The 13,002-nt window shown below is 33.8% G+C and overlaps 1 protein-coding gene across 1 annotated transcript; it reads left to right on the top strand.

Annotated features, from left to right (window-relative positions):
* The first annotated feature begins 4,169 nt into the window (after positions 1-4,169).
* LOC124368526 lies at positions 4,170-7,425 on the top strand. The gene is made up of 2 exons (XM_046825766.1): positions 4,170-4,283; positions 7,127-7,425. The coding sequence occupies exons 1-2, from the start codon at positions 4,245-4,247 to the stop codon at positions 7,415-7,417; spliced, it is 330 nt and encodes a 109-aa protein (XP_046681722.1). The 5' UTR covers positions 4,170-4,244; the 3' UTR covers positions 7,418-7,425.
* Positions 7,426-13,002: the final 5,577 nt, after the last annotated feature.

The raw sequence follows: 13,002 nt of genomic DNA, 5'->3' as shown, positions 1-13,002 counted from the left end.
GAAACAAAGATTACAGGCATTAAAATATTTCCCAGATGAAAAAAAACAACTTTTTATTCACAGTATTTTATTTCAAAGTAAACTACATAAAATTTACAAACATGACACACTTAATCTACGTGTTAGAAAATAAAATTATTTTGACCAATTTTTGCTTTATTTCTAAGTTGGATTTCTTATAATGTCAAAAGTTTTCTGTTTTTTGGATGTGATGAGATATTATTTAAAATAATAGTTTAGTCACAGTTTTAATTAAAAATAACTCGTGGCTTTCAGTGAATTCGTCAACTTAGAAGTGGTCGCATTTGTTTGAGATAACTAGAGCAAATAAGAATATTTTACAATTTTTAATACCGTACATCATCACTTGATCTACTTAATTTACCCTTAGATTTAAAATCAATAAAAAGTTAATGTGTTCTAAGATCAGCATCATTGGTATGGAGTACAGAACTCAGTGAGTTCTTGCCCACTTTAAGCGCCTGCAAATCCATGGATACACCAGTAACGCACAGCTGTGTGCGACCGGAAAACACAACATGTGGCTTATGGGCAGTGCGCGTTCCAGTAGTATAGTTCGTTGGGCACAACTTATCCTATAACAAATAGAACTTTTGTTACCCCTTGATTATCTATTTGAGAGAACCCACAATTTTGTCATAACTGACGATTAAGTCTTAAAGCAACAAATTATAAAATTGGATATTTTTGCTCTTGTAAATTGTTTATAACCTCTTACTACTATTAAGAAAGTTATACACCATCAATTTTAGGATAACCCATATCATAAAATAGCTTGATCTGAACAGAAATCAAAAACCCTAGTCTGATTAATACTTGTCAATCCCACTTGTTTATAACACAAACCAATCTTATAGAGTGTCTGTTCTAGCTTACATTTAAAATTAAACTTGAAGCCGCCTTTTTGGCTTACAGTATGTAAAATGAAGTACCTAATCAGTTACTTTAAAATTATTTACAGTAAGCTGTTGGTGTTAACTCCTTGCTAAAAGTATAAATATTCTGGTCAATTTTGTACTCTCTTCAACTTAATCCTCTGATTGAATTAATTAAGTTAACTTTTTGGTAAATTTTACATACTAGCCAGTTATTAAACCTTAAACTGATGGTTTAATTTTGCCTCAATAAAGAATCATTATCTATTCTATCCAAAATCAACAACATACTTACAACAATTTAGAGCATATTTCAAAACACAAATTCTAAAGCACAAGATTAAAAAAGATCCTTAAATCTATAAATCACAATACTCATAATTTACAACGCACTCTGTTTTTCAAGACACATTGAAGAGATCTGGAGGCGAAGCTGCAGTTTACGAGATATACCGTTAACTACTTGTAGTAAAACACATGTTTATAACCTGATAGATTCTAGACGCTCGGATGAGTCTGAATTAGTTTTAATTGGAATGGGCGTATTTGGCACAGATGCCTTGCTGATGAGTTTATGCTATCCCTCTTCCAGTCCCACAAGTAACGACGCAATTGTGTTTACAGGAAAGCGAAACGTTCCCAACATTAAACAAATAATGAACAAATATTCCTCAGGAATAGAAAACACAACTATTATGAGATTGCAGAATGAAATGTACTCAGCAATATTCGAAAATAAGAAGCAGGCTTAAAGCAAGTTATAGCGAAAATATAGTCGTGGGTTGTGACACTCGATTCACAGCTAATCCATATTCCCCTGAATATATTGAAGGTTTATTTCATTTTCAGCTATCCCAATATCAAACAAAGCCGAATAATTTAGTAATCATAAATTTTCTCCAGATCTTGGGCTGGATTATCTTCACCACTCCCACAAGCTGGTGATACAGTCTGACAGAAACTCGTGTACCTACAATGGTGTGGGATAAATTCAACAGTAATCCAGTACGCCTCATTAAAAAATATCTTTTTTTCCTATCACATTTGGAGGGAGGGACAACAATGTACTCGTAACATCAAAGTTGTCAGCAGATATTCTCTACTTTAGTTTATTTAGATTATCTTTTCTTCATTCCAGTTTATTTGCAAAGGCGCTCTGTGATTGAGGTGATTACTTAAAGTGGTTACTCTTTGTTTAATTAATTCATAGAGGTTAAAATTTAGTGAATAAAGATTTCTGTTCAGGCTTTGGTTTCCCGTTCAGAACGTTGCAGTAAGAAAATATTATCTACAATCACAGGAAAATCAAAAATTATATTTGAGATTAAATTTTGATTTGCACAAAGTGCCTGCACAGCCTCAAAGGACAATACAGGCAACCCAGTCGTTAAGCAACCTAAGGTATAGGATGGGTTAAAACATTGTAAAAGTGTAATATCACAAGATGCTTGGTGTTTACTGGTTTTAGGATAAGTACAGGTGGTGACATAAATGATTTTGTGTCTAAATTCAAAGAGAACATCAATTGCACAATGAAGTGGAACGATATATAAATATAAACGTTTACTGTATCATAAAAAAGTGAACCTATTATTACATGTCATGCAAGTATAAGGAACACAATATACTTCGACATGGTTAACGTGTTATCTATGGCTAAAAGCGTCCTACCATGTTACGAGGAAATGGAAAACCTTGAAATGATGATAAACTGTAGAACTGAGCGCCGACTAAGCGAGTAGCTAAGATCGCAGAAGAAGTTTAATCGCAAAAACACTATAGAGTTCTTTTAATCATTGCCAGCTACTTTTCGTTGAATCTCTCTTGTATCTTATTGTAACTGGCGCAACTTTGAAATTAATGACATTACTGAAGTAATTGATGATAAATTCCAAAAGTCATTGAAGTAATAAATACGATGTGCTTACGGTCAGATACGTGGAGACCGTTCGTCACTACAGATGAAAGATTGACAATCTGTACGATTTTCAGTTGGATTTCTTAGTTTTAAGTTCACGATTTCAGAATATAATGTGAATGAATGTTGTTTTACATTAAAGGGAGTTGATGTACCACTTATTTTATTTTTTTATTGATTTTTATTTTATGCTGTACTTCCAGTAGTATATAACACTTGAAATTTATTTAATATAAATTCTTTACAAAAATACTTTTTACAGGAGTATGTCAGAAGCTTTTGTGCCGAAATTCTACTTTCAGCAGAATACTGTGAGATGGGAGCCCATCTAACCCTCTAAATGCAAAAGATGTTATTATTATTATTATCACATTGTAGTTAGCTGTCATTAAACTTGGATTTCAAGACCTACAAGACAATGGGTTGTTGTGAAAATGCCTGTTAGGTAAAACGCAAAACCTAGATGAATCACTCAATCATTTTATTTGGGGTCAAAGTCCAAAAGCAATATTTGTGATTTTAATTATAGAATCTTAGGGTTACTTAAGACACTGTAACAGTATTACCTAAAACCAGCCAACTATTAGAGTTGTACAAACAACAAAGACCGACAAAAAATAGTTTAAATATTTTATGTTAAATCATTTTGAGGAGGTAGAGTGTAAAGAGTTGTCATAACCTTGATTACCTTAATAAGTTAAGGCGTTAAAATGTTTACCCTGATAATAATTTTTTCTGTCTTTGCTGCAGTTTTTCAAAAGTGTTATTATTCATTATACATGCTCTTTTTTATCAATAACTACTAAAAATATAATTTATATGCTTGTATAGATAAAAATAATTTATTTGAGATACACAATTGGGATTAAAGAAATAAACACAATAATACAAAGTCTATATATGCACCTTATTAGATTATCTAGCTAGGGGACGTTTACCATAAACAGTCACTCACATCATAAAACTACTATCTTAGATGGTACGTAACGGGTTTACGGGGATTCAAGGAGTATCCCAAGTTAATAAATAAAATATAGTTGCAATTCACAATATTATTTAATTTATTACTAAATTATACTAACAAAATTTAAATGTTTCATGTTCTTAAAACAAGAGCTTTTCATTGTAAATTCCTTTCGCAAAAATAAACGTTAGCCAATGCATAATAAATAAGGTTTGATTGAAAAGTCCTTGACCACCTTCGAATAACCAGGTCACTCAGCACGGAAGTTACATAATCGTAGTTGAATGTAGTTCCATAATACTATGCGTACATTTGTTGATTACACTCTTTAATAAGTTCAAACAAAAGATCAGCGGCTAAGTCAGCAATATAAATGGTGACAGTACTACAACCTCCAACAGTTCGTTCCCCAACTGCTAGTTAGGAGGCCTGACGTAGTGCCGCGTTGCTTGCGTGATCGTCTACAATGCTGAACCTGCACTTCGTCCTGACCCTTATTTTGTTGGTAAGTGGGGCAGGAATTCTGGTCTCATCTAACTTCGATTTTAACGATAGATGTTCATTTCTTACCATATACGGAAATATTATTAACTTTGAGACTTTTATTCAAATTATTATTTAAAGTTAATTTTAAATGTAAATTTAAACAAACTATTTTTTAAACATAGTATTTAAAATAAAATCCACAATTTTATATAATTTTTAATGAACTTCACTTTTACTAAGTTTGCTATAATAAAAAGTTCACTGTTTAGTTAAAGTAAGTAATCTATGATTTTCATTGTTCCCAAAATTATTCTTAAATTTCACATAAAGTTTACTGAAAATTGTTTTACAAATACTTAGATCCATAGCCCACGTTTTAGCACACATTTATACTGTGAATATAACAAGATCGTTATGGAAATCCCTCTCAAACAGTATTCCAATTAACATTCCTGAGATGAGGTATTGTTACTGGAAGATGTCGTCTTTTCAGGAATTATTTTAGTAACTAAATTTAGAGACACTATGCCCGAGCCCCGAAGTTAGAGGTCAAAAATTTCCATTGAGCACTTAAGAAGTATTACGAACATCTGTAAAAACGTTCTTGACATTTTTTTCTTGGTTCTGAGATAAATGCTGTCATATCTTACTAGCCCTTTGTCCTGAAGGTGTAGATCACGAATATCAAGGCCACAAGGTCAATGACTTGTCACAGTGTTTATTTGTCATATTATCTATGATAGCATGTTCAGTTATTTCTTTTAGCACCAACTGTAAAGGCTAATGAGTGGATATCTGAAACTCGGAATGTTCAACAACATTATTACAGAATTTAATGTGTCAGTAATTTTTTATATTTAATAGGTGACTTTAAAACGTTTAGTCCATCGGAAAGGGAGAGTACAAATTGATAGAGATGTACTATTAGCGAGAAACTATAGATGTGTTTATGTCAAGGTATTACCTCGAGGTATTCAGAAAATACTATAAATTTAGTTTAGATATTTTAGTTGTGTCAGAAAAAATAAATTTTAGCGATTAATGCGACCTGATAAAATTAAATTTTGAAGCTGTCATAAACTTGCACATAAATTAATTGAAAAAGTCAGATAATGAGTTTGAGATAGCTCAAGTCATTTTACTACTTGCAAGTAACAATCGAAATAAATTTCGTGAAGATCACATAACAAACTCACTATTCATTGCACATCTCGAGGTGACATTTCGTGTTATTATTACTCGTAAGTTTGGTAGTTTCAGTATATTGGGTACTAAGTTTTAGGGTAATATTACGCAAATTACCGCAAATTGGCAATGCAAGCAGATAAAATATAATATAAAAACTAACTTTAGGATCTAATATTACATTTTTATGTAGTAAAACACGCCATCTAACGAAATATATATGAAAATTGGAGTAATTTTCCACAACCTTCAACAGTTGGTTGCGTAACAGTTTCTTAGCGAGCTCTTGTTACTCAGGTGCGTGTTTTCAACTTAAATTCTCAGCTCCAATATTTGCAACGAGTTAGAAGCAACCTTGGTTTTCCATGAATTCCGTGGTTAGTTATGGTAGTCTTAATCAAACTCCCATACTTCTACGACCTAATCAATTCAAACTTTGAAGCTATCCATGTTTTAATTTAAAACGTCATATGATGGTTTCAGTTAGCTGAAGAGATTTATCTAGTTGCAAGTAACAATGTAAATAAATTTCATGAAGATAATTAAAACTTTTCATCTATAGGGAACGGAAATAACATGGAAAACCATAACATTTACGTTGAAGACCATTTTAACAACTTCGAAATTTATAATAACTTTTTGAAATCTCATCTTATTGCACATCTAGGGCATATAAGATACGTTTCAGATATATTGACATTGGCTTTTCCGAGGTAGAACTACTATCAAAGAAACCAGAAAGAAGTATTTTTGTGACGGCTTTATTAACCATTAAAGACTATAACATAGTTCTCTATTTCACCCAAGCTAAGTAGGGGACGTGGAATCTTAAGCAAAACATTCTGTAATTCGTCTTACGAGAATAATGCTATACATAATTGTATGTATGGTATTATTTCCATTTGAATGCAAGACTTCACCGATGGGCATAACTAGAACATAGCTTATAGAATTTTTAGTGACCACCACTATATATAATTACAAATACAGCTCAATATGTAGAAGTGACGTGCATCTGCTCGCTATAAAACTACCCCAGGGCACATAATACTGATCATGATAACTACACACTCTACAGAAAAAGTTCTGTACCTGAAAATGCATTTTCCGTAAGGTCGACTTCTTTCACTTGTTCATGATAACCCAAAGTGGCTAACAATACATAAGTGTAAGACAACACCTCTCTGGCTCTAGGATACTGATCATGATAACTACACACTCTACAGAAAAAGTTCTGTACCTGAAAATGCATTTTCCGTAAGGTTAACTTCTTTCACTTGTTCATGATAACCCAAGCTCTAGGCTCTAGGATACGCTGTTTTAAGTGTATTAAGAGCGATGCTATAACGGCCCTTCCACTGTAGTACACCCTGTGATGTTAGTAAAAGATTGGTGGAAGAACTTGTATAGAATAAAAGTTGCAAGTGTAAGTTTGACTGTTCTTTGTCCTCTTCGGTTATTGTCTATAACTTTCTAGAAAAGTGCATAAAAAAACGTGAACCCTCTGTGATAATAAAGTAAGAAACCATCATGTTCTGATGTTTGTATACAGTTCCTTTATCTACCTCACGGTCTTTAATAATAAGTTCCTTGATTCGATATAAAAATTACTCCAAATAATGTATATTGCACATTTTTCGAAATGTATGACTGACAATGTTCCTTCCTGTATTGAAGGCAGCAGCAGTAAGGGGATGGCCTGTAACAGACACTCCAGAAGACAATCTGGAGAATGACATAGTAGAGATGAGGAGGCTGCGTCCTCACGAGTCTCATCGCGGATGCCGCCAGGGCTGCCACCGAGGCCATGCTGATTCCGAGGTTGACGCAAACGAGGCCGGAGACTACTCGGACTCGTACCCTCGTGAATGGCGTCCTCGTCCCATCTACGGTCTGATATCTGATATCATAGAGACAGCCCGCTACGGATATAGAATCGACAAGCCACGCAATCACTTCCTCTTCTAGTTACGCTTAATTGTGAGTGTCTTTATACTTACTTTTGCTTGGTGTTAGCATAACAAACCAATGACAAAGGTTTTATTATATTATTAATCAGGGAGCCTAGAACCAATGTCCATTGCAAAGTTCACAATCTAGTCTTACGCAAGAGGCTTTACCATGAGAAACAAATAAATCGTCATCTAATTTTGTGGAAGGTGGAAATGGATTTTAAAAATGGTGGAAATAGCCATCAAAGGATTTATAAATATCAAACGAGAATTTTTTCCTTACATTATATTTTATAACTGATTTAAAATCAGTCGTCAGGCATATGCATTAAAAAAAATTAAATCTGTTTCAAGTATGGAAAAATCGACTATCTGTTTGGGAATGACGACTTAAGTCTCTTAATTCTACGTTTGACTTTTTTTTTATTTATTTATTTTTTTAAAGGAGAAGCCGAGATCCCCTTTTAAGCCTTATTCTGCCCGTCCTCATGGGCCACTGGCCTGTGCGAGGATCTTATGAAACAGAATAAGGGGGAGAGTCGATACAGTACAAGGTCAATGGTACTGATACAAAGTGCAAGGGTCACAGACAGGATTCGAACCTGCGCTATCTCTAACTCAGACTCAAAGTCCGACGTCTTAGACCGCTCGGCCATCGGCACTCCCAAAAATTGATATATTAATTATTTTGGTATTTGGCGGTTGGTTATTGGTTATAAGTATATGAAGCTAACAAATATGACCTATAACAACATTTATTATTTTTAACTATTTCGATGCACTCCCATTCAATGTCCTTAAAAAATATTAGCACTGCTCACAATATATTTCATTTATAGTGAAATTTCCCTATCGATTAAACAAAACCAGGGTGTGTGCTTATAAAGTGTAAATGGGCTCTTGGCTCCCGGAGTAAAGAGCTGGCTGTCATATTTCTCGTAAACTAATTAATTTTTGTATGTATTTTTGTAACTATGAAGTATCAAATACCTATTTTTTATTTCTTTATCTGGTGATATACTAAAATGTATATTGCACATTTTAGTATATCCCTACAACTCATAAATCAGTTGGAGGGAACTCCATATATTAAATTTTAACATTGGAAAACTATTATTTTAAATAGATTTCGTCGTTTTAGGCTTTCATGTAATCTTTAAGTTGAAGCATTTAAAATTTGAAAAATGCAATGAAAAGTATTCTTACCAAACTATTACTTAAAGAATAGCTCAGTAATAAGGCAGGAAATAGTTGGTGCTTTTCCTTATTTAATGACGCCACCATAGTACTTAATTTTATAGTCTTAATTCAAAACTATTTGGAACCCCCTGCAAATATAGTTAAAGATAAATTAGCTTTTTCTTGCGCCAAAGTGTTTAGTGCAAATATACCTTTAAATTGATGTCTACGCAATCATGTTTACATTAAAAATATTCCCCAAGAGGCATCTCTACTCCCCCCCCCCCCCACCGAATTGGACCCTCTCGGAGTTATCTAAGAAACTTTAAGATAACTTTATTAGACTCTGTGAGGCCGAATAGATAGAAAATGAGATTGAAAAACTGTTAAAATTCGTAAATGTGACAGCTATACAAACAGCATGGGTGATCTGCCTCACTTTGTACAAAGTAAACTTAGCATTTTCAGGACAAATTTAGTTATTTTATTATACGATTATCTGACTGAAATAAATTTTAGCAAATTTTTTCAATGATAACACAATTCATTTTAACTTTTCTTTATTTAGCGGACATCCTCATTTTGTATACACGCTGTCTCTGCTACACAATTCAATTACGGTGGCTAACTTTTTACCTTTTCAATCTATAGTTCATTTTGGAGATTTGGGTAATACCTTCCAAAATAATTCTAATCCCTCAAAATAATTCAAAACATTTCAAATAGCATACTTTTTCTTCATTTTGACCATATCAATTTTGTTTTAAGGTAACCAGACATGGAAGCTTATATTCTCCAATAGGCTTGTTATAAAAGAAACTTTATTCCAAATAACCGGTGAGATACCGCAAGTACCTTTGAGGATCATTCCGGCAAATCGATACTCAATTGGTGCTCGCGATGTTGGGGTGAGAATATAAAAAAATAAACATTTGGTGTATATTTCCATATGGACTAGTCTTACATAAATATCAACGTATGTGCTCCTAGATAGTAGGGTCTGGTAAAAAAGTTAACCTTGGCCTTAGAATCTTACGCTACGTAACAAGGGCAAGGGCTTACTAGGGTTTCCTCCCTCCAAGATTGTCTTTAAAACCGGCCTTTTTCATGCGTAGGGTAAATAACAATCTCATTTTCAGGGGGATTTGGGTCTCCCCATCGACCACTTCTCTCCTATATTCAACCTTACCCTGACTTCCTTCGTGTTCCTGTAGTTCTTAATGAATTTGAAAGCACAAAATGCATAATTACATTTACTAATATGATTGACTCAAGTGTTCATAAATGAACATCGATATGAATTAAAATACGCGAGCCTTGAATTAAAAATACACGCGCCTAGACGATCATAAGTAGATGTGAACTGTTGAGAGAAGAGGCAATTACTAGACAGGAAGGCGTTATATTACTTAATCAGCATATAATTGAGATTATTATGGGGCGTATTATTGCTCCAATGACTTTAGTGTCTGAGATGTTATTGCTTCGGACGATTGTGTCCGACTTTTCTGCTAGCGATTATTGTGGTATGTTTCAGACATGAAAATGTGTACATTTCCTCTATTTCAACACCTAATGGCGTTGAAAGCTCATCAGGACGAATTCAATGAGGAGAACTATGTAACAAGAAGTATTTAAGCGGGGAAAATACTCTAGAAATTTATGTTTCGTAACGAAGAAATAGGGCTTGCTTCACGTGAAGCAAAATTTTTCAAAATTAACATTTTCTATCCACTGAAATATTTAGGTGTATTTTTTTATCGTTTACTGCTCAGGATAATGCTATCTAGAAAATGCAACAGATCAGATTCTGGAAGTTCCTGCGAATATCTCCTTCCCATCGTTGTCCGAGAACTTCGGAATCTCAACCAGACATTCCGTTTGTTCACATACAACGTCATCTGAATTTACTTATGTAGAATTCTCACTTTTCTATAACCTGGTTAGTTATCTATGGTTAACAAAAATGTCTTTAGAACCATACACAGTTGTGTAGATGAGATCTAGGGGATGGGCCATCCAAGACCGTATGATCCCCAAGGAATGTACCGAGCCAGGGTACACATCCAGATCCTATGTATAACTCAAAATCAATGTGGGTTTCAGCCTTTCCTTGCGGCTATACTTATACATCTTAAAGTTATGGTCTGCATATGGTGACCTTGTTTTCTCAGGGCCTTAGGATCTAGACTGATGATCTTAAAGAGCAAAATCCGATAATCTCATCGATATAACTAGTGAAGACAGTCTAGTCCAATTTGGCTGGAATTTCTTCACGCTGCATGGCTGCCAGAGCAGTATTATGGAATCTGTAATACTTAGTCACTCCAATCCCTTGGTGTGAGGTGATCCGTAATACATGGCGCGGAGTGTGTGCGTCGAAAACGAAGCCCTCGTGAAAAATACAGATTTTTAAGCGTAAGTAACCTTACCTGATTATATGGAGCTCTCACTGAAGTGTACCGTTTATTTTTTCGATTTTCGTCAGGCTTAAATAAGTTACGAGAAAAGATATTCTGCGAGTATTGATCTGAAACAATATTCAATAGGAGACAGCAAAGTTGTTGCGTTAATCAATCTGAAGATAAACATTTCTGCCAGTTACTCAGCGATGGAAATAATAGAAACAGTAACTGGGTGTCGTACAAGGAGAATCCGAGGGAAAGAATTAAACATGCAACAACAAAGACAACATTAGTAATTAGAGTTCCCCAAAGAGAACGCCAAAGCGTATTATTGACAATTCAACGACATCCATCGAGTAACCTTTGCCATGTAGCCAAGTTAGCCGACAGGAAAAGATTCCAGGTAGCCTGGAAAACTGGCGTATAAGGGTTGGTATTAGCGAAATTAGGCAAAGCTACTGTTGAAGCCTTTACAAACACGCTTTAGACACATTAGTGCCTTTTTTCTGTACGGCTATGTAATTGGGAAGACTTTTAAAGTGGATATCCTAGTGTGTTTTTGGAACAAAAAGCTGAAATTTTAAGCACAGCTCAACAAATTATCAACATGAACAAATTATGCTTTAATTTGGTAGCTTTTTATCCTTGTAATTAGGAAGTAAGAGTTGGAAGAGGAAGTATTCTTTATCAGACCAGATGCCTCTCATGAGAAATATCAGGTCACCGTCAGTAATCTTTACTTTTTACTCTTATGATGTGAAAGAAAAGAGTCTTCTACAAGAAAATACTTGTGGGACGGATGTCCTGATATGATACACTGCATATTGCAACAGTAATAAGATATGGATATCATGAGTAATGACAAATGTAATAAATTATAAACACATACTAAATATTGGCCTTCATTAAGACTGCCAAACCACGTAAAAGTTTCAAAAAAAGACAAAAAACAGACAATATTTATACTACGTAAACATAGCAATCTAATACCGAGGCCGTGTTTTTATTTGTTTAGGAAGAGTAGTTTTGTTAATATTTCCTCTTTGTTATTTGTTTTATCCTTCAGTAGGGTTCTCTTCCGGCTAGTTTTTGTGCTGCAGTTGTTTGAACTTACAACACACGCGGTATAATGAATTCCCATATGTATCTTACCTCTGAACAATCCAATGGGTTGCTAAGCTCCCTTAGTGTTTAAGGTTTAAAGCAAACCAAAACAGGAGTGAGAGAACAGTTTCCAACCCACTTTGATCTTTAGGGCTGGAATGATCATAGCCCACTTTTCTCAACCATGATACTTGGTTGTACTTTGGCATATTGGCAGAAGGTTGTCACAATTTCCAATATTAATATTTATGATATTAACAATTTAATTTAATAATTTAAATATTCTCATTATTTTTCACTCCGGAAGCCGCTCAAAAGACTTTTTAGGATTTAGTGCAGAAGAGATTCCCTGGCGTTTAGTTCTAAATAACGCGAAAATGTAATTTGTTATCTCTCAATTACTACTATTTACAAAATACTTTTAAAAAAAAACACCCTTAAATACACATGTACTTTAAAAATATTAATGGGTGATATTAGAACATAAGATGATCTATTTACATTTTGAATTGAATGCCACTTCAGTGATAAATATAAATTTTAATGATAATAATAGTATTTTTTAACTTAATATAAAATATATGTTGACAGACGAAACGCCTTACAACAAATTAACAACATTTGTTTTAATTAACAATTGGGCGGCCACTTTTATAGGTTTGATTGTTGATGCTACCATCTTTATGTTTAATCTTGTTTTAAATATACCTCATTTTCCATAAGTTTTTCAATAATAATGTGTAAATGAAAAAGTGATTGCATCTCCAGAGTTTTGTTACTGCCATGTCTATGGTGGATGATTACTGTTCTGTAATTGGCACAAAGTCAAAGGTTCAAATATAGAATTTTCTAAATTTTCCATGTATGGATTCCCAGATTCTCGATTAAGTTATCCTTTCCTACTCACCACTAC

This window comes from Homalodisca vitripennis, chromosome X (genome assembly GCF_021130785.1).
Source record: "Homalodisca vitripennis isolate AUS2020 chromosome X, UT_GWSS_2.1, whole genome shotgun sequence".
NCBI classification, from domain to species: domain Eukaryota; kingdom Metazoa; phylum Arthropoda; class Insecta; order Hemiptera; family Cicadellidae; genus Homalodisca; species Homalodisca vitripennis.
This window is presented reverse-complemented; position numbering and strand designations above follow the sequence as displayed.

Excerpts from the sequence above, each read along its gene's own strand:
- LOC124368526 (XM_046825766.1), top strand. The coding sequence starts at position 4,245 with ATGCTGAACCTGCACTTCGTCCTGACCCTTATTTTGTTG. Across the intron at positions 4,284-7,126 it reads TCCTGACCCTTATTTTGTTG|GCAGCAGCAGTAAGGGGATG; the intron begins GTAAGTGGGGCA and ends CCTGTATTGAAG.